This window comes from Coloeus monedula (genome assembly GCF_965178545.1).
Source record: "Coloeus monedula genome assembly, chromosome: 40".
Classification (NCBI taxonomy): Eukaryota; Metazoa; Chordata; class Aves; order Passeriformes; family Corvidae; genus Coloeus; species Coloeus monedula.
The window spans coordinates 299,651-323,746 of NC_138820.1; the positions used below are offsets into that span (position 1 = coordinate 299,651).

The window sequence follows — 24,096 nt, forward strand, 5'->3', positions numbered from 1 at the left end:
CCCAGCCCCCCCTCGCCGGACACCCCCCCCCGCCGCCCCCTCCCCACAAACAGCAGCTCGGGGGTCGCCGTCACCGCCGGCCCCCCCCTTCCCGCCACCACCATCACCATCACCACCATCACCACCACCACCACCGCGACCTCCGCCGGGGCCCCCCCCGGCGCCGCCACCCCCGCAAAGAGGAGCGGGAGCGGCAACAGCAGCAGCAACGAGGGGTGGGGGGCGGAGCGGCCAGTGCTGGCCACGCTGGACCTGCAGAGCTCCGGCGTGCAGGAGAAAGGGGGGCCCCCCCCAGGCTGGAAACGAAAGGTGGGGGACCCCCCAACCTTCCTCCTCCTGCTCCTGCTCCTCCTCCTCCTCCTCCTCCTCCTCCTCCTGCTGCTGCTGCTGCTGCTGCTGCCTCGGCCCCCCCGGGCCCCCCGCCGGCCTTGGTCAGCTCGGCCGATCTCCTCAAGCTGCGCTCGCTGGGTGAGGGGCCCCCCAAAGAGCTCAAGATTCGCCTGATCAAGGTGGAGAGCGGCGGTGCCGGAGGGCCTGGGGGCTTCCCGGCCTTGGGCATGGGGGTCCCGGTGGTGGTCCCGGTGGTGGCGATGCTTTTGTGGCCTCGGAAGTCGGGGAGCCGCGGGGGTTGCCCCTGGGCCAGCTGACGATCCGGCACAGCGCGGCCGAGGTGGTGCGGGCCAGCAAGTGAGTGGGGGGGGGAGGAGGGGGGATTTGAGGGGTCCCAGGGGGGTTTGGGGGCTCATCTGGGAGGTTCTGGAGGGGTTTGGGGGTTCACGGGGCTCATTTGGGGGGGTGCCGGGGGGGTTTGGGGGGATCTGAGCAGGATTTGGGTGATTCTGGGGGGGTTTGATCAGTTCCGGGGTGGGGATTTGGGTGGTTTGGGGGGGGGGTCTGAGCAGGATCTGGGTGATTCCAGGGGGGTTTGGGCAGTTCCGGGGTTGGGATTTGGGGGTCCCAGGGGAGTTTGGGGGCTCATTTGGGGGGTCCCGGAGGGCTTGGGGGTGCATTTGGGGGTGCCATGGGGGGTTTGGGAGGTCTGAGCAGGATTTGGGTGATTCCAGAGGAGTTTGATCAGTTCCGGGTTTGGGATTTGGGGAGTCTCAGGGGATTTGGGGGGGGTCTGAGCAGGATTGGGATGATTCTGGGGGGTTTGGGCTGTTGTGGGGTGGGGATTTGGGGGTTCCCAGGGGGTTTGGGGGCTCATTTGGGGGGTCCCAAGGGGGTTTGGGGGGGTCTGAGCAGGATTTGGGTGATTCCGGGGGGGTTTGATCAGTTCCGGGGTGGAGATTTGGGGGGTCCCAAGGGGGTTTGGGGGGGTCTGAGCAGGATCTGGGTGATTCCGGGGAGGTTTGATCAGTTCCGGGGTGGGGATTTGGGGGTTCCCGGGGGGATTTTGGGGTCCCACTGACGCTGCCCCCGCAGGCAGGCGCGGCTGAAGGGGCCGTTCCGCGAGTCCTACCTGTGCCCCGCGCAGTCGGTGAAGCCCCAGATCGACGCGCGGGAGCAGCTCCCGCGGGACAAACTCAACCCCCCCACGCCCAGCATCTACGTGAGTCCTCATTGGCTGCTGCCTGGATCCCCTGCGTCCCGATTGGCTCCTTGGATGGGTCCCCCCATTGCTGATTGGCTCCCTGGCTGGGTCCCCTGATTGCTGATTGGCTTGCTGGATGGGTCCCCTGATTGCTGATTGGCTTGCTGGATGAGTCCCCTGGTTGCTGATTGGCTACTTGGCTGGGTCCTCTGATTGCTGATTGGCTCCTTGGATGGGTCCCCTGATTGCTGATTGGCTCCCTGGCTGAGTCCCCTGGTTGATGATTGGCTACTTAGCTGGATCCCCTGATTGCTGATTGGTTCCCTGGCTGGCTCCCCTGATTGCTGATTGGCTCCTTGGATGGGTCCCCTGATTGCTGATTGGCTCCCTGGATGAGTCCCCTGGATGCTGATTGGTTCCTTATGTGGGTCCCCTGATTGCTGATTGGCTCCCTGGCTGGGTCCCGATTGCTGATTGGCTCCCTGGATGGATCCCTGATTGCTGATTGGCTCCCTGGCTGGATCCCCTGGTTGCTGATTGGCTCCCTGGCTGGCTCCCCTGATTGCTGATTGGTTCCCTGGCTGGATCCCCTGGTTGCTGATTGGCTCCCTGGATGCATCCCCTGATTGCTGATTGGCTCCCTGCTATCGATCCCAAGGCATCCCCTTTCCTGATTGGCTGGTGGGAAGGGATCCTGGAGCATCCTCCCTCCTGATTGGCTGCCTGGCTCTGTCCCCCTGCCTCCTGATTGGCTCCCTGCCCGGCATCCCAGCGTGTTCCCTGTGCCCATTGGCTGGTGGGAGGGATCCTGGGGCATCCTCGCTGCTGATTGGCTCCTTGGCAGATTCTCTCCCTCCTCATTGGTCCGTCATGAGCAGCTCTTTGCTGATTGGCTGCCAGAAGGGGGTGGATCCCTCCGGTCATCCCTGATTGGTTGATGGGGACAGAGGAATCCGCGCTCTGATTGGCCCGTGGGCAGGGGTGGGGGTTTCCCAGACGATCCATCTGCTGATTGGCTGCTGGGTTATGGGCTGTCAATCCTGATTGGCTGACGAGCCAAACCCCCTCGATCCTGATTGGCCGCTGAGCCGCTCAGTGGCGGCATTTCCCCGGTCCCCATTGGCCGCTGGCAGGAGTTGCCGGGCTGTGATTGGCCCTTGCGTGAGGGCGCTGGGCTGCGATTGGTCGTTGTGGAGGGTGCCGGGCTGTGATTGGTCCCTGCGCGAGGGCGCTGGGCTGCGATTGGTCGTTGTGGAGGGTGCCAGGCTGTGATTGGTCCCTGCGCGAGGGTGCCGGGCTGCGATTGGTCCCTCTGTGCGGCGCCGGTCGCTGATTGGCCGCCGCTGTTCCCGCCCAGCTGGAGAGCAAACGCGACGCCTTCTCGCCCGTCCTGCTGCAGTTCTGCACCGACCCCAAGAACCCCATCACCGTCATCCGCGGGCTGGCGGGGTCCCTGCGCCTCAGTGAGTCACAAAAACACCCCAAAAACACCCCGAAACACCCCGAAACACCCCAAAATACCCCTAAAACACCCCAAAATACCCCTGAAACACCCCAAAACACCCCAAAATACACCAAAAATACCCCAAAACATCCCAAAATACCCCTGAAACACCCCAAAATACCCCAAACCACCCCAAATCCCCCGTGGATCCCCCCATCACCGTCATCCGCGGGCTGGCGGGGTCCCTGCGCCTCAGTGAGTCACAAAAACACCCCAAAAACACCCCGAAACACCCCAAAATACCCCTGAAACACCCCAAAACACCCCAAAATACCCCAAAAACGCCCCAAAATGCACCAAAAATACCCCAAAACATCCCAAAATACCCCAAAACTCCCCTAAAACCACTCCAAACCACCCCAAATCCCCCGTGGATTCCTCCATCACCGTCATCCGCGGGCTGGCGGGGTCCCTGCGCCTCAGTGAGTCACAAAAACACCCTGAAAACACCCCAAAATACCGCAAAATAACCCCAAAAACACCCCAGAACACCCCAAAATACCCCTGAAACACCCCAAAACACCCCAAAATACCCCAAAAACGCCCCTAAAACCGCTCCAAACCACCCCAAATCCCCCGTGGATCCCCCCATCACCGTCATCCGGGGGTTGGCGGGGTCCCTGCGCCTCAGTGAGTCACAAAAACACCCCAAAACCACCCAAAAACACCCCGAAACACCCCAAAATACCCCAAAACCACTCCAAACCACCCCAAATCCCCCGTGGATCCCCCCATCACCGTCATCCGCAGGCTGGCGGGGTCCCTGCACCTTAGTGAGTCACCCAAACACCCTGAAAACACCCCAAAATACCCCAAAATAACCCCAAAACCACCCCAGAACACCCCAAAACCACCCCAAAACACCCCAAAATACCCCAGAACCACCCCAAAATACACCAAACCACCCCAAATCCCCCGTGGATCCCCCCATCACCGTCATCCGCGGGCTGGCGGGGTCCCTGCGCCTCAGTGAGTCACCCAAACACCCTGAAAACACCCCAAAAACACCCCAAAATACCCCTAAAACACCCCAAAATACCCCAAAATACCCCAAAACTCCCCTAAAACCACTCCAAACCACCCCAAATCCCCCATGGATCCCCCCATCACCGTCATCCGCGGGCTGGCGGGGTCCCTGCGCCTCAGTGAGTCACCCAAACACCCCAAAAACACCCCAAAAACACTCCGAAACACCCCAAAATACCCCAAAACCACCCCAAACCACCCCAAAACCACCCATCCCATCTCTGTCCCCATCCCTGTCCCTTTGTGACTCCCTTGTCCCTGTCCCGATCCCATCCCTGTCCTTGTCCCTGTCCCCATCCCATCCTTGTCCCCATCCCTGTCCTTGTCCCTGTCCTTGTCCCTGTTCCTGTCCCCATCCCCGTCCCCATCCCATCCCTGTCCCTGTCCCCATCCCATCCCTGTCCTTGTCCCTGTTCCTGTCCCCACCCCTGTTCCTGTCCCCATCCCTGTCCCCTTCCCATCCCATCCCTGTCCCCATCCCTGTCCTTGTCCCTGTCCTTGTCCCTGTCCCCATCCCATCCCCATCCCTGTCCCCATGGGACCCCTCCCACCCCCCTGGGCACCCCCAAAATGACCCGGCCCCCCCCCCCCCTGTTTTTGGCAGACCTGGGGCTGTTCAGCACCAAGACGCTGGTGGAGGCCAGCGGCGAGCACGCGGTCGAGGTGCGCACGCAGGTGCAGCAGCCCTCGGACCAGAACTGGGACCTGTCGGGGACGCGCCAGGTGTGGCCCTGCGAGAGCAGCCGCTCGCACACCACCATCGCCAAGTACGCCCAGTACCAGGCGTCCTCCTTCCAGGAGTCCCTGCAGGTCAGTCAGGGGTCACAGGGATTTGGGGACATCTTGGGGACACGTTGGGGACATGGGGGACACACCCCGGGGACAGGGGACACACAGGGGACACAGGAGACACAGCAGGGACCCCACACCAGCATCGCCCAGTACACCCAGTACCACGTGTGCTCCTTCCAGGAGTCCCTGCAGGTCAGTCAGGGGTCACAGGGATGTAGGGACATCTTGGGGACACATTGGGGACACACCTTAGGGACAGGGGACACACAGGGGACACAGGGGACACAGGAGGGACCCCAGACCAGCATCGCCCAGTACGCCCAGTACCAGGCGTCCTCCTTCCAGGAGTCCCTGCAGGTCAGTCAGGGGGTCACAGGGATGTGGGGACATCTTGGGGACATGGGGGACACACCCCGGGGACAGGGGACACACAGGGGACACACAGGGGACACAGGGGACACAGCAGGGACCCCACACCACCATCGCCCAGTACACCCAGTACCAGGCGTGCTCCTTCCAGGAGTCCCTGCAGGTGAGGGATGGGGACATCAGAGAGCTTGGGGACACGTTGGGGACATGTTGGGGACACATTGGGGACATGGGGGACACACGGGGGACACACCTCAGTGACAGGGGACACACTGGGGACCCCAAACCACCATCGCCCAGTACGCCCAGTACCAGGCGTCCTCCTTCCAGGAGTCCCTGCAGGTCAGTCAGGGGTCACAAGGATTTGGGGACATCTTGGGGACATGAGGGACACACCCCGGGGACAGGGGACACACAGGGGACACAGCAGGGACCCCGCACCAGCATCGCCCAGTACGCCCAGTACCACGTGTGCTCCTTCCAGGAGTCCCTGCAGGTGAGGGATGGGGTCACAGGGATTTGGGGACACCTTGGGGACACGCTGGGGACATGGGGGACACACGAGGGACCCCGCACCAGCATCGCCCAGTACGCCCAGTACCAGGCGTGCTCCTTCCAGGAGTCCCTGCAGGTCAGTCAGGGGTCACAGGGATGTAGGGACATCTTGGGGACACATTGGGGACACACCTTAGGGACAGGGGACACACAGGGGACACAGGGGACACAGGAGGGACCCCAGACCAGCATCGCCCAGTACGCCCAGTACCAGGCGTCCTCCTTCCAGGAGTCCCTGCAGGTCAGTCAGGGGTCACAGGGATGTGGGGACACGTTGGGGACATGGGGGACACACCCCGGGGACAGGGGACACACAGGGGACACAGGAGGGACCCCGCACCAGCATCGCCCAGTACGCCCAGTACCACGTGTGCTCCTTCCAGGAGTCCCTGCAGGTCAGTCAGGGGTCACAGGGATTTGGGGACACCTTGGGGACATGAGGGACACACCCCGGGGACAGGGGACACACAGGGGACACAGGGGACACAGCAGGGACCCCACACCACCATCGCCCAGTACACCCAGTACCACGTGTGCTCCTTCCAGGAGTCCCTGCAGGTGAGGGATGGGGACATCAGAGAGCTTGGGGACACATTGGGGACACGTTGGGGACACGTTGGGGACATGGGGGACACACGGGGGACACACCTCAGTGACAGGGGACACATTGGGGACCCCAGACCACCATCGCCCAGTACGCCCAGTACCAGGCGTGCTCCTTCCAGGAGTCCCTGCAGGTCAGTCAGGGGTCACAGGGATGTGGGGACACGTTGGGGACACGTTGGGGACACACCTTAGGGACAGGGGACACATTGGGGACCCCAAACCAGCATCGCCCAGTACGCCCAGTACCACGTGTGCTCCTTCCAGGAGTCCCTGCAGGTGCCCGGAGAGGGGACACGTTGGGGACAGGGGACAGAGGACGCAGGGGGACACAGGGGACACAGAGGATTCGTGTCCCCAAGGAGCCCCAAGAGTCCCCAGGGCGTTGCCAAGTGTCCCCTGGTGTCCCTGAGTGTCCCTGAGTGTCCCTTTGGTGTCCCCTTGGTGTCCCTGAGTGTCCCTTTGGTGTCCCTCAGTGTCCCTTGGTGTCCCTTGGAGTCTCCCGGAGCCCCCAAGGTGTCCCCAGAATGTCCCCAGAATGTCCCCTGGAATTCCAGGGCGTCCCTGGAGCGTCCCCAAGTGTCCCTCAGCGTCCAGAGGGGCTGAGGTGGCACCTGAGGATGAGGTGACACCTGAGGTGACACCCAGGGCCGAGGTGACACCTGGAGTCACACCTGCGGCTGAGGTGGCACCCAGGGCTGAGGTGACACCTGGGGATGAGGTGACACCTGAGGTAACACCCAGGGCTGAGGGGACACCTGGGGCTGAGGTCACACCTGGGGCTGAGGTGGCACCTGGGGCTGAGGTGACACCTGAGGTGACACCAGGGCTGAGGTCACACCTGGGGTCACACCCGGGGCTGAGGTCACACCTGAGGTGACACCAGGGCTGAGGTCACACCTGGGGCTGAGGTGACACCCAGGGCTGAGATGTCACCTGAGGTCACACCTGAGGTCACACCTGGGGTCACACCCGGGGCTGAGGTGACACTTGAGGTGACACTGGGGCTGAGATGACACCTGAGGTCACACCTGAGGTCACACCTGAGGTGACACCAGGGCTGAGGTGACGCTGTCCCCTCAGGAGGACAAGGACAGCGAGGATGAGGAGGCCGAGGAGCCCGACAGCACCACCGAGACCCCGCCCAGGTGGGGACACGCCCGGGTCCCCTCTTGGGGACATCCTGGGGGGTCCGGGGGGGGACACACCCAATGTGTCACCTCCTCCCCAGCCCGGGCCACCGCGGGGGGAGGGGCCCGATGTCCCCAGGGGGTCCCTGTGTCCTTTGGGGGGGGTCCCGGTGTCCCCAGGGTGTCACTGGGGGGGGTCCCAGTGTCACTGGGGGGGGGTCCTGGTGTCTCCAGAGGGTCCCCAGGGGGTCCCTGTGTCCTTTGGGGGGGGGGTCCTGGTGTCCCCAGGGTGTCACCGGGGGGGTCCCCATGTCCCCAGGGTGTCCCCAGGGGGTCCCCGTGTCACTGAGGGGGGTCCCGATGGCCCCAGGGTGTCACTGGAGGGGTCCCGATGGCCCCAGGGTGTCAATGGGGGGGTCCCGATGGCCCCAGGGTGTCTCCAGGGGGGTCCCAGTGTCCTTTTGGGGAGGTTCTCAGGGTGTCCCCACGTTGTCACTCTGTCCCCGGGGGGCTGGGGGGGTGGTCCCCAGACCCTGGAGGGGAGACATGGCCCCCTTGGGGACCCCATCCCCGCCCCCCCCGTGACCCCCTGTCCCCCCCAGCCCCCCCGACCAGAAATCCCACCAGATCATCAAGTTCGGGACCAACATCGACCTCTCGGACGCCAAGAGGTGGGGGGACACCCCTGGGGGGTGGGGGGGACACTCGTGGGTGACAGTGGGGGTGGGGGGTCAGGGTCACCTGTGGGTGCTGTAGGGCCACCTGTGGGGGCTGGGCTGGGGGTCAGGGCCACTCGCAGATGACCGTGGCGGGGGGGTCAAGGCTACTGGCAGGTGACAGGGTGCGGTCACCTTGGGGCGGGCGATGTCCCCAGATGGGTGCCACCCCCTGGGTGACAACTGAGGGGGGGGGGGGGGAGTCACAGCCACTCTCAGGTGACAACTGAGGGGCTCAGGGTCACCTGTGGGTGCAGCAGGGGGCTGGGCTGGGGGTCAGGGCTGCCGGCCGGTGGGTGACAGGCTGCGGTCACCCAGGTGACACCTCGTGGGTGACGCCCCGTGGGTGACGCCCGTGTCCCCTGTCCCCGCAGGTGGAAGCCGCAGCTGCAGGAGCTGCTGAAGCTGCCGGCGTTCATGCGCGTGTCCTCCACCGGGAACATGCTGAGCCACGTGGGCCACACCATCCTGGGCATGAACACCGTGCAGCTCTACATGAAAGTGCCCGGCAGCCGCACCCCCGGTGACCGCGGGGACAGCAGGGGGACAGGGGGGACAGAGGGGGGACAGTGGGGACAGCTGGGGACATGTGGGGCAGCTGGGGACATGGGGGACACAGGGGGACAACAGGGACAGCTGGGGACAGGGGGGACACGGGGGGACAGAGGGGGGACAGTGGGGACAGCTGGGGACACGGGGAATAGTTGGGGACATGGGGGGACACGGGGACATGGGGGACACGGGGGGACACAGGGACAATTGGAGGTAGTGGGGACACAGGGGGACACGGGGACAGCTGGGGACAGAGGGGGGACATGGGGGGACAGCTGAGGGACACGGACAGTGAGGGACAGCTGGGACAGCTGGGACAGGTGGGGACACGGGGGATGGCTGGAGGACAGTGGGGACATCTTGGGATAGCTGGGGACATGGGACAGTGGGGACACGGGGGGACAGCTTGGGGACAGCAGGGACATGGGGGGACAGCTGGGGACACGGGGACGTGGGGACACGGGGACATGTGGGAGAATGGGGACACGGGAACAGCGGGGGGACAGCTGGGGACATGGGGGGACAGCAGGGGACAGCAGGGACAATGGGGACATGGGGGGACAGTGGGGACATCTGGGGAGAGCGGGGGACACGGGGACAGCGGGGACACAAGGGACACAGCGGGACAACAGGGACATCTGGGGACAGCTGGGGACACAGAGACAGTGGGGACAGCTGGGGACAGTGGGGACATGGGGGGATAGCTGGGGACACCTGGGGACACCTGGGGACACCTGGGGACAGTGGGGACATGGACGGGCCGCAGGGATACCTGTGCTGAGGAGCCACATCGTGGTGGCAGCACCACCTGGGCGTGGTTTTGGGGCGCTTCAGGGGTACGGGAAGGCACGCGAGTGACAGCGCGGGTGACACCGCAGGTGACGCTGTGGGTGACACCACGGGTGACACCGATAAGGGCGGGGTGACACCAAACCGAGCCCCCGCGTTGCGACCTCACCGCCCCTCGTCACTCCTGGGTGGGGAGGAGGGGGGTTACACCCGCCGGGGGGGTGGTGACACGAGGTGACGGTGACGGTGACAGCGGTGGCGTCCCCCGCAGGCCACCAGGAGAACAACAACTTCTGCTCGGTGAACATCAACATCGGCCCCGGCGACTGCGAGTGGTTCGCGGTGCACGAGCACTACTGGGAGACCATCTCCGCCTTCTGCGACAGGTGGGCGGGGCCTGGAAAAGGGGGCGTGGCCTGGAAAAGGGGCAGAGCCTATGGGAGAGGGGGCGGGGTTATGGGAAAGGGGCGGGGTTACCAGGGCAGCGCTACTGGGAGAGCACCCCCCCTTTTTGCAAGAGGTGGGCGTGGCCTGTGAAAGGGGGTGGGGCCTGGGTAAAGGAGGTGTGGCCTGCATGGAGGGGGAGGGGTCTGCATGAAGTGGGTGTGGCCTGGATAAAGGGGGCGGGGTTACCAGGGCAGCGCTACTGGGAGAGCATCCCCCCCCGCGACAGGTGGGCGGGGCCTGGGAAAGGGGGAGGGGCCTGGGTAAAGGGGGTGGAGCTTAGGGAAAGGTGCAGGGGGAAGGGGAGGGGCTTGGGGAAAGGGGTGGGGCCTGCATAAAGGGGGAGGGGCCTGATGAAAAGGGGTGGGGCTTAGGGAAAGGGGAGGGGCCTGAGAAAGGGGTGGGGCTTAGGGAAAGGGGAGGGGCCTGAGAAAGGGGTGGGGCTTAGGGAAGGGTGCAGGGGGAAGGGGAGGGGCTTGGGGAAAGGGGTGGGACCTGCATAAAGGGGGAGGGAGCTGGGAAAAGGGGTGGGGCTTAGGGAAAGGGGAGGGGCCTGAGGAAAAGGGGTGGGACTTAGGAAAAGGGGAGGGGCCTGAGAAATGGGTGGGGTTTAGGGAAAGGGGAGGGGCCTGGGAAAGGGGTGGGGCTTAGGGAAAGGGGAGGGGCCTGAGAAAGGGGTGGGGCTTATGGAAAGGGGAGGGGCCTAGACACCATAATTAGTGTTAATTATGCAGGGGTGTGGCCGGGGTGGAGCCAGCGGGTGTGGCCTGGTGCTGGGGGTGTGGCCGTGCACGGGGGGGTGTGTCCAGGTGGGATGGGTGTGGCCAAATCCCAATGCCAAATAGGCTTGGGAGGGAGCGGGCGTGTCCAGGCGTGGGCGTGTCCAGGCGTGGGCGGGGCTGTCGCTGACCACGCCCCCGGCGCAGGCACGGCGTGGACTACCTGACGGGCTCGTGGTGGCCCATCCTGGAGGACCTGTACCGCTCCAACATCCCGGTGTACCGCTTCGTGCAGCGCCCCGGCGACCTGGTGTGGATCAACGCCGGCACCGTGCACTGGGTGCAGGCCACGGGCTGGTGCAACAACATCGCCTGGAACGTGGGGCCGCTCACCGGTGAGGGGGGACTGGGGGGACTGGGGGGATACTGGGGACACTGGGGGGACTGGGGGCATTGAGAAAAGACATCGCCTTTAATGTGGGGCTGCTGACCAGTGAGGGGACACTGGGGGGACACTGGGGGGACATTGGGGATACTGGGGGGCAGTGGCGAGAGACATTGCCTGGAATGTGGGGCCGCTGACTGGTGAGGGGACACTGGGGGGACTGGGGGGACTGGGGACACGGGACACTGGGGGAACTGGGGGAACTGGGGGGGGAATGGGGGGACTGGGGAGAGACATCGCCAGGAATGTGGGGCCGCTGACCGGGGAGGGGACACTGGGGGGACACTGGGGGGACACTGGCGATACTGGGGACATTGGGGGGACACTGGGGACACTGGGGGGACACGGGGCACACTGGGAGGGACATGGGGGGACACTGGGGGAAGGGACACACCCCGGGTGTGTGAGGACAATGTGGCGCTGCCACGTGGGGCCGCAGAGGGGCCCGGGGAGGGCCGGCAGGGCCCAGGGCGAGCCAGGGGCGCGGTGGCCATGACGGGGGTGTGGTGGCCGTGCTGGGGGCGCGGTGGCCATGATGGGGGCGCAGTGGCCATGACGGGTGCGTGGTGGCCGTGCCAGGTGCGTGGTGGCCGTGATGGGGGCGCGGTGGCCGTGCCGGGTGCGTGGTGGCCGTGCTGGGGGCGTGGTGGCCGTGCCGGGGGTGCGGTGGCCGTGCTGGGGGCGCGGTGGCCGTGACGGCGCCGCTGTCCCCACTGTCCCCAGCGTACCAGTACCAGCTGGCCCTGGAGCGCTACGAGTGGAACGAGGTGAAGAACGTCAAGTCCATCGTGCCCATGATCCACGTGTCCTGGAACGTGGCCAGGACCGTCAAGATCAGCGACCCCGACCTCTACAAGATGATCAAGTGAGTGTGGGGACACCTGGGGACACCTGGGGACACCTGGGGACAGCAGGGATACATGGGACACCCGGGGACAGCGGGGACACGCGGGGACACCTGGGGACAGCTGGGGACAGCGGGGACACGCGGGGACACCTGGGGGACAGCTGGGGACAGCAGGGGACAGCGGGGATACACAGGGAGAACTGGGGACACCTGGGGACACCTGGGGACACCTGGGGGACAGCGGGGACAGCTGGGGACACCCGGGGATGGGGTGACACGGACAGGGACCCACAGGGATGGGGACGGGGACAGGGACGGTGGAGCAGAGGCTCTGGGGACTTGGCGGCGGCTTGGCTGCTCCATGGTGGGTGACAGCGGGTGACGGTGGGGGACAGTGTCCCCACAGGGGGTGACAGCAGGTGAGGTGACGGGATGGCAGCGGGTGACAGTGGGGGTGGCAGCGGGTGATGGTGGCAGCGGGTGACGGGCTGGCAGCGGGTGGCAGTGGGTGATGGTGGCAGTGGGTGACAGGGACTGGCAGTGGGTGACGGGGTGATGTGATGGGGTGACAGTGGGTGACAGCGGGTGGCAGTGGGTGGCGGCAGGTGACAGCGAGTGGCAGCGGGTGACAGCAGCGGGTGACAGTGGCAGCAGTGGGTGACAGCAGCGGGTGACGGGGTGACAGTGGGCGACGGTGGCAGCAACAGGTGATAGGGTGACGGTGGGTGGCAGTGGGTGACGGTGGGTGACAGTGGGTGCCAGCGGGTGACGGTGGGTGACAGTGGGTGACAGTGGGTGACGGTGGGTGACAGTGGGTGACAGTGGGTGCCAGCGGGTGCCAGCGGGTGACGGCGGGTGACAGTGGGTGACAGTGGGTGACGGTGGGTGACAGTGGGTGCCAGCGGGTGCCAGCGGGTGACAGCGGGTGACAGTGGGTGACAGTGGGTGACAGTGGGTGCCAGCGGGTGCCAGCGGGTGACGGCGGGTGACGGTGAGTGACAGTGGGTGACAGTGGGTGCCAGCGGGTGCCAGCGGGTGACAGCGGGTGACGGTGGGTGACGGTGGGTGACAGTGGGTGCCAGCGGGTGCCAGCGGGTGACGGCGGGTGACAGTGGGTGACGGTGGGTGACGGTGGGTGACAGTGGGTGCCAGCGGGTGCCAGCGGGTGACAGCGGGTGACAGTGGGTGACAGTGGGTGACAGTGGGTGCCAGCGAGTGCCAGCAGCGGGTGACACCACCCCTCGGGCAGGTACTGCCTGCTGCAGTCCATCAAGCACTGCCAGGTGCAGCGCGAGAGCCTCGTGCGCGCGGGGAAGAAAATCGCCTACCAGGGCCGCGTCAAGGACGAGCCGGCCTACTACTGCAACGAGTGCGACGTGAGTGCGGGGGGCCACCGCCGGGGGGCTGGGCTACTGCCGGGGGGGCTGGGCTACTGCCGGGGCTGGGCTGGGGCTGGGCTGGGGCTGTGAGTGCGGGGGGACCACTGCTGGGGGGGCTGGGGCTACTGCTGGGGCTACGGTCGGGGCTACTACCTGGGCTGGGCTGGGGCTGTGAGTGCAGGGGGCCACTGCCGGGGCTGCCGGGGCTACTGCCGGGGCTGGGCTGGGGCTGCCGGGCCTTGGGGTGCTCCTGGCCATGGGTTGGGCCTGGCCACAACCTTGGGATGGGCGTGGCCGTGGCTTGGCGTGGTTTTGACCGTGGCCTTGGTACGACCTTGGAATGCTCTCGGCTGCGATCCTGGCCAAGCTCCTCACCCGGGATTGGCGCGGCCTTGGCGTGGCTTTGGCACGGACCCATCCCTGACCTCGGCTCTGGCCTTGGTGTGGGGCTGACCATGGGCTTGGCCATGGCCATGGGGTGTCCTTGTCCTTGGCCACGTCACTGACCTTGGCCGTGGGCTGTCCTTGGCCATGCCACTGACCACTGACCATTGCCGTGGGCTGTCCTTGGCCACTGACCGCTGACCACTGACCATTGCCATGGGCTGTTCTTGGCCATGCCACTGACCACTGACCACTGACCATTGCCATGGGCTGTTCTTGGCCATGCCACTGACCACTGGCCACTGGCCGTTGACCATTGCTATGAGCTGTCCTTGGCTGTGCCGCTGGCCATGCCGCTGGCTGCTGGCCGCTGACCGCTGGCCACTGGTCACTGTCCGCTGTCTGCTGACCGCGGGCCACTGACCATTGCCATGGGCTGTCCTTGGCCATGCTGCTGGTCATGCCACTGGCTGCTGGCCACTGACCGCTGACCACTGACCATTGCCATGGGGTGTCCTTGGCCATGCCACTGACCACTAGCCGCTGACCATTGCCATGGGCTGTCCTTGGCTGTGCCGCTGGCCATGCCGCTGGCTGCTGGTCACTGACCATTGCCATGGGCTGTCCTTGGCTGTGCCGCTGGCCGCTGACCATTGCCATGGGCTGTCCTTGGCTGTGCCGCTGGCCATGCCGCTGGCTGCTGGTCACTGACCATTGCCATGGGCTGTCCTTGGCTGTGCCGCTGGCCGCTGACCACTGGCTGCTGGCTGCTGACCATTGCCATGGGCTGTCCTTGGCTGTGCTGCTGGCCATGCCGCTGGCCACTGACCATTGCCATGGGCTGTCCTTGGCTGTGCCGCTGGCCATGCCGCTGGCCGCTGACCACTGGCCATTACCATGGGCTGTCCTTGGCTGTGCCGCTGGCCGCTGACCATTGCCATGGGCTGTCCTTGGCCATGCCGCTGGCCGCTGACCGCTGGCTGCTGACCATTGCCATGGGCTGTCCTTGGCTGTGCCGCTGACCACTGGCTGCTGGCTGCTGACCATTGCCATGGGCTGTCCTTGGCCATGCCGCTGGCCGCTGACCGCTGGCCGCCGCCGTGGCGCAGGTGGAGGTGTTCAACATCCTGTTCGTGACGAGCGAGACGGGCGGGCGCAACACGTACCTGGTGCACTGCGAGGGCTGCGCGCGGCGCCGCGGGGGCGGCCTGGGCGGCGTCATCGTCCTCGAGCAGTACAAGACCGAGGAGCTGATGCAGATCTACGACGGCTTCACCCTGGTGAGGGGACAGGGGGGACAGAGAGGGGACAGAGAGGGGACGGAGAGGGGACGGAGAGGGGATGGAGAGGGGACGGAGAGGAGATGGAGAGGGGATGGAGAGGGGACGGAGAGGGGACGGAGAGGGGACGGAGAGGAGATGGAGAGGGGATGGAGAGGGGACAGAGAGGAGATGGAGAGGGGATGGAGAGGGGACAGGGGGGGACACAGGGGATGGAGAGGGGATGGAGAGGGGACGGAGAGGGGATGGAGAGGGGAAGGAGAGGGGAAGGAGAGGGGATGGAGAGGGGAAGGAGAGGGGACGGAGAGGGGACGGAGAGGGGACGGAGAGGGGACGGAGAGGGGATGGAGAGGGGACGGAGAGGGGACGGAGAGGAGATGGAGAGGGGACGGAGAGGGGAAGGAGAGGGGAAGGAGAGGGGACGGAGAGGGGAAGGAGAGGGGACGGAGAGGGGAAGGAGAGGGGACGGAGAGGGGATGGAGAGGGGATGGAGAGGGGATGGAGAGGGGACGGAGAGGGGATGGAGAGGGGATGGAGAGGGGACGGAGAGGGGACGGAGAGGGGACGGAGAGGGGATGGAGAGGGGATGGAGAGGGGACAGAGAGGGGACAGGGGGGGACACAGGGGATGGAGAGGGGACAGAGCGGGGATGGAGAGGGAACGGAGAGGGGACAGAGCTGGAGCACACCTGGAGACACCTGGGGGGGTTTGGGGACACCTGGGACACACCTGGGACACACCTGGGACACACCTGGGACACACCTGGGGCACATCTGGGCACACCTGGGACACACCTGGGGACATCTGGGACACACCTGGGACACACCTGGGGCACCCCTATGTGGGGCCACCCCCGTGTCCCCTCCCCGGTGTCCCCAGGGTGGTGACCCCCCCCCCCCCCCCCCATCCCCCAGGTGACGCCGCCGACCCCCAGATGAGCCCCCGGCGGGGGAGGGGAACACAGGGGGGGGAACAGGGGGGTCCCCCCCCACCCCACCCCTCCCCCCACGAACACTTTTTATTTATTCACGGAGAAATCGCCCCAAAAATCGTCTGGACGGACAGGCCGCCCCTCCCCCGCCGCGGGGGGTGGGGGAGGAAGGGTTTTTTTGGGTGGAAAAACTCCGCTTTTATACAAAAATACCGATTTATAGGAATTTACAAAGCCCCTCCCCCCGCGGTGGGGGATGGGGGGGGGGGGTCTTTCTGCTCCCCCTCCCCCACCCCCACCCCAAAATTTTTGGGGGCCCGTGTAACTCAGTGGGGGGAGGGGAGGCTCCCCTCGAGCCCCTCCCCCCTCATTTTGGGGGAGTTTGTGCCCCTCCCCCAACAGAAAGGGGGTGCCCTGGGGGGGGGTCCCCGCCCCTCCCCCAGCATTAGAAGGGGGTGGGGGATGGGGGGAGGGGCACTTTTTTTGGGGGGGGGTCCGACCCCTTGCCAAGATTCAACCAAAAACTCGCCCCCCACCCCCAAAACCAGCCGCCCCTCCCCCCCTATACGGGTCCGGGCCGGGGGGGGAGGGGCCCGAGGGGGAAGGGGGGGGAGGGGGGGGGGGAATTTTTTTGGGGGGGGGGTGCCCCCTCCGCCCCTCCCCCCTCCCGGGGCGGGGCTCAGGTCTCTGCGGGGGGGGAGGGGCTCCCCCCCCAACCCATGGTGCAAAGGGGGGAGGGGCCTGTGCTACCCCCTCCCCCCCCAACAAGGGGGGGCAGCAGGAGCCCCCCCGCTGGGGGAGGGGCCTTGGGGTGCCCATCCCCCCCTCCCCGAGCCTCGTTTTGGGTTTGTTTTGGGGTTTTTTTTGTAAATGATTTTTTTTTTTTTCTTCTTTTTCTTTTTTTTTTTTCCTGTTTTTTAATTTATACGCGGGGGGGGGGGGGAGGGGTCGCTTTATTTATTGGGGGGGTCGGGCCGGGGGTCCCCGACTCCCGGGGGGGGGGTGGGGAGGGGAGGGGAAGAGGGGAGGGGTCTGGGTTGGGGGGGGGGACCCCCCCTCGTCACCCGGTGACCTCTGACCTTTGGGGGGGGAGGGAGGGTTCTCACCCCCCCCCCCGCCCCACCCTCACCCGCCCCCACCCCCATCATGGTGCTGGGCCCTGCGGCCGCCCCTCCCCCCCTCGTGTCCCCCCTCCCATCCCCCTCCCTTCCCCCCCCCCCCCCCCCCCCCCGCCGGGCCCCCGGTGTTTTTGGGGGGTGGGGGAGGGGCGGGTGCCCCCCTCCCCTCGCCTCCCCTCCCCTCCCCCCCCCCCAGAAGCTATTTTGTACCTGAGATTAAATTAATGGCAAAGCCCGACGGCTCCGTGGGGGAGGGGCGGCCCCAAAATGGGGAGGGGGGGTCGTGGGGGAGGGGCACTGAGGGGGGGGGGGGGGAAGAGGGAGGAGGAATTTGGGGGGCGGGCTCAGGAAAATGGGGGGGGGTTGGGGGAGAAGGAATTTGGGGGGGGGGCCTGAGAAATTTTGGGGGCAGGAATTTGGGGAGAAGGGATTTGGGGGGGCAGGAAAATGTGGGGTGGGAATTTGGGGGGGGGCTCAGGAATTCGGGGGGTGGGAATTTGGGGGAGAAGGGATTGGGGGGGGTGCTCAGGAATTTGGGGGGGCAGGAAAAGTGGGGGGTGGAAATTTTGGGGGTGCTCAGGAATTCGGGGGTGGGAATTTGGGGGAGAAGGGATTTGGGGGGGGACTCCGAAATTTGGGGGGGGGCAGGAAAAGTGGGGGGTGGGAATTTGGGGGGGGCTCAGGAATTTTGGGGGAGGGGGGGGGACACACACACAAAGGTCACACGGGGCCGGTGTCACTGGGGGGGGGCTTTAATGGCACCCTGGGGACCCCCAAAACCCTGATGGGCATTTGGGGGGAGCCCCCTCAATGTCCTGGGAGGCTCATTCAGGCATTGGGGGTGGGGGGGGGTCCCCACATGGATTTGGGGGGTCCATCCAGGGGGTCCCTCGAAGTGTCGGGGGGTCCATCAGGTGTTGGGGGTCTGTCCGGGTTTTGGGGTTCATCCAGGGGGTCCCTCAGGGTGGTTCTGAGGGTCCGTCCGGGGGTCCCTTGAAGTGTCGGGGGGTCTATCAGGTGCTGGGGGGGTCCCTCAGCATTTCGGGGTCCACTCAGGGGGTCCATCAGGTGTTGGGGGTCCATCCAGGGGGTTCCTCAGTGTTTCAGGGTCCATCCAGGGGCTCCATCAGGTGTTGGGGTCTCGTCCGGGTTTCGGGGTCCATCAGGTGTGGGGGATCCATCCAGGTTTTGGGGTTCATCCAGGGGGTCCCTCAGGGTGGTTCTGAGGCTCTGTCCGGGGGTCTCTCAGAGTTTCAGGGTCCATCCAGGGGATCCCTCGAAGTGTTGGGGGTCCCTCAGTGCTGGGGGGGTCCATCCAGAGGGTCCCTCAGGTGTTGGGGGGGTCCCTCAGGGTTTCAGGGTCCAGCCAGGGGGTCCCTTGAAGTGTTGGGGATCCATCAGGTGTTGGGATCTCATCCAGGTTTCGGGATCCATCCAGGGGGTCCTGGGGATCCGTCCGGGTTTTGGGGGGGGTCCATCCAGGGGGTCCCTCAGGGTGGTTCTGAGGGTCCATCCAGGGGTCCCTCAAAGTCTTGGGGGTCCCTCAGTGCTGGGGGGTCCATCCAGGGGGTCCCTCAGCATTTTGGGGTCCATCCAGGGGGTCCCTCAGGTCTTGGGGGTCTATCAGGTGCTGGGGGGGGTCCCTCAGCATTTTGGGGTCCGTCCAGGGGCTCCATCAGGTGTTGGGGGTCCATCCAGGGGGTTCCTCAGGGTTTTGGGGTCCATCCAGGGGGTCCCTCAGGGTTTTGGGGTCCGTCCAGGGGGTCCCTCAGGGTGGTTCTGAGGGTCCATCCAGGGGTCCCTCAAAGTCTTGGGGGTCCTTCAGTGCTGGGGGGTCCATCCAGGGGGTCTCTCAGCATTTTGGGGTCCATCCAGGGGGTCCATCAGGTGTTGGGGTCTCGTCCGGGTTTCAGGGTCCATCCAGGGGGTCCCTCAGGGTTTTGGGGTCCATCCAGGGGCTCCATCAGGTGTTGGGGTCTCGTCCGGGTTTCAGGGTCCATCCAGGGGGTCCCTCAGGGTGGTTCTGAGGGTCCATCCAGGGGTCCCTCAAAGTCTTGGGGGTCCCTCAGTGCTGGGGGGTCCATCCAGGGGGTCCCTCAGCATTTTGGGGTCCATCCAGGGGGTCCCTCAGGTCTTGGGGGTCTATCAGGTGCTGGGGGGGGTCCCTCAGCATTTTGGGGTCCGTCCAGGGGCTCCATCAGGTGTTGGGGGTCCATCCAGGGGGTTCCTCAGGGTTTTGGGGTCCATCCAGGGGGTCCCTCAGGGTTTTGGGGTCCGTCCAGGGGGTCCCTCAGGGTGGTTCTGAGGGTCCATCCAGGGGTCCCTCAAAGTCTTGGGGGTCCTTCAGTGCTGGGGGGTCCATCCAGGGGGTCTCTCAGCATTTTGGGGTCCATCCAGGGGGTCCATCAGGTGTTGGGGTCTCGTCCGGGTTTCAGGGTCCATCCAGGGGGTCCCTCAGGGTTTTGGGGTCCATCCAGGGGCTCCATCAGGTGTTGGGGTCTCGTCCGGGTTTCAGGGTCCATCCAGGGGGTCCCTCAGGGTGGTTCTGAGGGTCCATCCAGGGGTCCCTCAAAGTCTTGGGGGTCCTTCAGTGCTCGGAAGTCCATCCAGGGGGTCCCTTAGCATTTTGGGATCCATCCAGGGGGTCCATCAGGGTTTTGGGGTCCGTCCAGGGGCTCCATCAGGTGTTGGGGGGGGTCCCTCAGGGTTTTGGGGTCCATCAGGGGTAGGGGGGCTCCACCTCGATGGACACGATGTGGTGCCCGGGGACCATGGCCAGCCCCAGCACTCGGGGTTCACTGCCCGGGAACGCGTCTGGGTGGGGGGGAAGGGGGGAAAGAAAGGGGTCAGGACCCCCCCATCGAACCCCACAGCCCCCCCAGAACCCCCTCCCCAAAAGAAACCCCCCCCTCATCCCCACAGGCCTCGGGAATTCAGTGCCAAGCGTGGGATGAACCCGGGGTCACCTGGGCAGGAAAAGTCCCACTGCCACCCCCCAAAAAAACCCCAAAGACACCCCAAAAACACCCCAACAACACCCTAGACCCTCACAGCCCCCCCAAAAAAATCCCAAAGACGCCCGGGATCCCTCAGACCCTCACAGGCCCCCCAAAAAACCCCGAAGACCCTTCAGAGCCCCCCAAAAACTCTCCAAAAACACCCCGAAGACCCCCAAGACCCCCCTCAGACCCTCACAGCCACCCCAACCCCCCCAAAAAAAAACCGAAAGAGACCCAAAACCCCCCAAAAAAGCCCCAAACACCCCTGAGACACCCCCAGGGCCTTGCAGCTCCCCCCAAAAAACCCCCAAAGACCCCCTGCGATTCCCCCAGCCCCTCACAGCCTCCCCAAAACCCCCCCCCAGAACCCCCTGCAGCCCTCAGGAATTCCTGCGCGGATCCCAGGATCACGGTGCTCCGTGCACAGGAACGCTCCCACCGCCCTCAGACCCCCAAAACCCCCCCAGAACCCCCCAAAACGGCCCCCAGAACCCCCCAAAACCCCCCCAGAGCCCCCCCCGGACCCGCGGCTTTCAGGAATTCCTGCGCGGATCCCAGGATCACGTTGCTCTGGCGGTCCGTGCACAGGAACGCTCCCACCCCCATCAGACCCCCAAAACCTCCCCAGAACCCCCCAAAACGCCCCCAGAGCCCCCCCCGGACCCGCGGCTTTCAGGAATTCCTGCGCGGATCCCAGGATCACGTTGCTCTGGCGGTCCGTGCACAGGAACGCTCCCAACCCCATCAGACCCCCAAAACCCCCCCAGAACCCCCCCAGAACCCCCCAAAACGCCCCCCAGAGCCCCCCCCGGACCCGCGGCTTTCAGGAATTCCTGCGCGGATCCCAGGATCACGTTGCTCTGGCGGTCCGTGCACAGGAACGCTCCCACCAGCGTCCGCCCGTCCGACATTCGGATGCGGAGGCTGCGGTTCAGCAGCGCCTCGAGCCGCTGCCGCCCCCGGGGGGGCCCCGGGACCCCCGCCCCGGGCTCCTGGGGGGGATGAGGGGAGTGGGGGGGGGGGGGGGTGTAAGAGCCCTGAAGCACCAGCGTGGGGCTTGTGAGGGAGGGGGGAGCCGCTGTTCCTATGGGACCCCCCCCCAAAGAGCTCCCACCTGCCCCTATGGCCCCCCCAAAACTCCCCTCAGTCCCTGTAGGTCCCCCCAAAGCTCCCCTCAGTCCCTGTAGGTCCCCCCAAACCCTCCCAGCCCCTGTGGGCCCCCCAAAACCCTCCCCAGTCCCTATAGCCCCCTCCCAAAACCTCTCCCCTACCCCTGTACCCCCCCCAGTCCCTGTGGTCCCCCCAAACCCCCCCCCCCCAGCTCCTGTACCCTCCCCCAAAATCTCCCCAGCCCCTGTGGACCCCCCCAAAACCTCTCCCGTCCCTACAGGCCTCCCCAAAACCCTCCCCCGTTCCTATAGACCCCCCCAAAGCTCCCCCCAGCCCTTGTAACCCCCCCAAAACCTCTCCCGTCCCTATAGGCCCCCCCCAAACCCTGCCCAGCCCCTGTGGCCCCCCCAAACCCTGCCCAGCTCCTGTGGCTCCCCCCAAAAGCCTCCCCAGCCCCTGTGGCTCCCCCCCCCCCCCAAAACCCCACAGACGCCCCTGCCCCACTTAGAGCCCCCCATGCGCACCCCCAGCCCCTACAGCCCCCCCCAGATCTCCCCTCAGGACCCCCCTACGGCCTCCGACGGTTCCTACAGCCCCTCCTCCTCCCACAGACCCCCTGGGACCCCTGCAGCACCCCCCCGTTCCCCTATAGACCCCCGAAACCCCCCGTGTGCCCCTACAGACCCCCCCCCCAGGCCCCCCACTCACGGCTGGGCCGCCCCCCGCCTCCTCCGGCGGATCCGCCATGATGGCACCGCTTCCCGGCAGCCCTCGCGCGGCCGAGGGGGGGGCGGAGCTAGGAACTACAACTCCCGCCGTGCCCCGCGCGGTACCCGCGGCCGGCAATGGCGGGTGCTGATTTAGGGACTACATTTCCCAGCGTGCCCCGCGCGGTAGCGGCCGCCAACAATAACGGGGCGGAACCAAAGACTCCGTTTCCCAGCGCACCCCGCGGCGCGCAGGGCCGGGACTTCCGGCGGCGTTGCCATGGCGACGGGCGGCGCGGGCTCGGCGGCGGCCCCGGGCCTGGCCTGAGCGGCCCCGAGGTGCGGGGGGGGCCCTGAGGGGCTGGGGGCGGCTCAGGAGGGGTCTGAGGGGAGGCGTGGGGGTCGTGGGGAATGGGGGGGGGGGCTGAGGGTCCCCTTTGTGGGGGGGGGGTCTCCCCTCCGTGACCCCCCCGCCCCAACCCAGGCGCGCCCCCTTCTGGAGGCCGCGGGTAATGACGTCACCCCCAGAGCGGGGATGGGGGAACCCCCCCAAACACCGGGGGGGAGGGGGGGGTCAGGGGTCCCCAACCCCCCCTCCCCCAAATTAGGGGCTCATGGTCGTCCCACCCCCCCACACTGGGGGTCACCAGGACACCCCCCCCAATTTTGGGGGTCCCCCCTTGTTTCCCTTTGCACGGGGGGGTCCCCTGGAGGGAGGGGTCCCTGTCCCCATGGGGGTCTCTCATCAATTTTGGGGACCCCCCCCCCCAGCCCCAAATCCCCCCGTTGCCCACCCCCCGTCCCCCCTCTGCAGCCCCGGCGACAACAGACGGTGACACCGGGGGGGGCTCGGGGGGTGTCCCTGGAGGGTCCCCCCCAATTTGGGGGCAAATTGTAAGTTTTTGGAGCCAAAATAAACCAGATTTTGTGAAGCGCGGGGGAGGGGCCGCGCTCGGGGTCACTCTTCGGGGACCACCCCCAGCTGTGGGGTGACAACGGCGGGGTCATCGCCCCGGGCCCCCCTTGGGGGGTGGCGTGGCCTTGGGGTGGCCAGGTGTCCCCTCAGGGGGGTTTCGCACGGGGGTGGCAGCGGGTGACACCGGCGGGTGTGTGACACTGTGAGTGTGTGACACTGTGGCTGTGTGACACTGGCGGGTGTGTGACACTGTGAGTGTGTGACACTGTGAGTGTGTGTGACACCGTGGGTGTGTGACACCGTGAGTGTGTGACACTGTGGGTGTGTGACACTGTGTGTGTGACACTGGGTGTGTGACACCGTGGGTGTGTGACACTGTGTGTGTGACACTGTGGGTGTGTGACACTGTGGCTGTGTGACACCGTGGGTGTGTGACACTGTGTGTGTGACACTGTGTGTGTGTGACACTGTGGCTGTGTGACACCGTGGGTGTGTGACACTGTGGCTGTGTGACACTGTGAGTGTGTGACACCGTGGGTGTGTGACACTGTGAGTGTGTGACACTGTGGGTGTGTGTGACACTGTGAGTGTGTGACACTGTGAGTGTGTGACACCGTGGGTGTGTGACACCGTGAGTGTGTGACACTGTGGGTGTGTGACACTGTGAGTGTGTGACACTGTGTGTGTGACACTGTGAGTGTGTGTGACACCGTGGGTGTGTGACACTGTGAGTGTGTGACACTGTGAGTGTGTGTGACACTGTGAGTGTGTGTGACACCGTGGGTGTGTGACACTGTGGGTGTGTGACACTGTGGGTGTGTGACACCGTGGGTGTGTGACACTGTGGGTGTGTGTGACACCGTGAGTGTGTGACACTGTGAGTGTGTGACACCGTGGGTGTGTGACACCGTGGGTGTGTGACACTGCGGGTGTGTGACACTGCGGGTGTGTGACACTGTGAGTGTGTGACACTGTGGGTGTGTGACACTGTGAGTGTGTGTGACACCGTGGGTGTGTGACACTGTGAGTGTGTGACACCGTGGGTGTGTGACACTGTGGGTGTGTGACACTGTGGGTGTGTGACACTGTGAGTGTGTGACACTGTGGGTGTGTGACACCGTGAGTGTGTGACACTGTGGGTGTGTGACACTGTGAGTGTGTGACACTGTGGGTGTGTGACACTGTGGGTGTGTGACACTGTGAGTGTGTGTGACACTGTGGGTGTGTGACACTGTGAGTGTGTGACA

General features: G+C 65.6%; 3 protein-coding genes across 3 annotated transcripts in view; 2 read left to right on the plus strand and 1 right to left on the minus strand.

Moving 5' to 3' along the window:
- Nucleotides 1–16,408, plus strand: part of KDM6B (lysine demethylase 6B) — a 34,618-nt gene extending 18,210 nt beyond the window's left edge. Inside the window, 14 exon segments of the mRNA XM_082300568.1 lie at nucleotides 6–592; nucleotides 595–687; nucleotides 1,426–1,552; nucleotides 2,892–2,997; nucleotides 4,669–4,874; nucleotides 7,467–7,531; nucleotides 8,116–8,184; nucleotides 8,604–8,752; nucleotides 9,842–9,956; nucleotides 10,941–11,128; nucleotides 11,902–12,043; nucleotides 13,275–13,401; nucleotides 14,898–15,068; nucleotides 15,983–16,408. Coding sequence (XP_082156694.1) covers nucleotides 6–592; nucleotides 595–687; nucleotides 1,426–1,552; nucleotides 2,892–2,997; nucleotides 4,669–4,874; nucleotides 7,467–7,531; nucleotides 8,116–8,184; nucleotides 8,604–8,752; nucleotides 9,842–9,956; nucleotides 10,941–11,128; nucleotides 11,902–12,043; nucleotides 13,275–13,401; nucleotides 14,898–15,068; nucleotides 15,983–16,006 — 2,169 coding nt within the window. The 3' untranslated portion in view covers nucleotides 16,007–16,408.
- Nucleotides 16,409–17,809: 1,401 nt separating this feature from the next.
- LOC309584525 (uncharacterized protein) lies at nucleotides 17,810–19,144 on the plus strand (the record flags this gene model as incomplete). The annotated part of the gene is made up of 3 exons (XM_082300569.1): nucleotides 17,810–18,890; nucleotides 18,943–19,054; nucleotides 19,134–19,144. The coding sequence occupies exons 1-3, from the start codon at nucleotides 17,928–17,930 to the stop codon at nucleotides 19,142–19,144; spliced, it is 1,086 nt and encodes a 361-aa protein (XP_082156695.1). The 5' UTR covers nucleotides 17,810–17,927.
- A 545-nt stretch (nucleotides 19,145–19,689) lies between these two features.
- NAA38 (N-alpha-acetyltransferase 38, NatC auxiliary subunit) lies at nucleotides 19,690–21,984 on the minus strand. The gene is made up of 3 exons (XM_082300531.1): nucleotides 21,935–21,984; nucleotides 20,931–21,108; nucleotides 19,690–19,931 (listed from the first exon to the last, which is right to left on the minus strand). Exons 1-3 carry the CDS (start codon nucleotides 21,971–21,973, stop codon nucleotides 19,837–19,839), a joined length of 312 nt encoding a protein of 103 aa, XP_082156657.1. The 5' UTR covers nucleotides 21,974–21,984; the 3' UTR covers nucleotides 19,690–19,836.
- Nucleotides 21,985–24,096: the final 2,112 nt, after the last annotated feature.

Excerpts from the sequence above, each read along its gene's own strand:
- NAA38 (XM_082300531.1), bottom strand. The coding sequence starts at position 21,973 with ATGGCGGATCCGCCGGAGGAGGCGGGGGGCGGCCCAGCC. Across the intron at positions 21,109-21,934 it reads AGGCGGGGGGCGGCCCAGCC|GAGCCCGGGGCGGGGGTCCC; the intron begins GTGAGTGGGGGG and ends CATCCCCCCCAG. Across the intron at positions 19,932-20,930 it reads GGAATTCCTGAAAGCCGCGG|ACGCGTTCCCGGGCAGTGAA; the intron begins GTCCGGGGGGGG and ends CCCCCCACCCAG.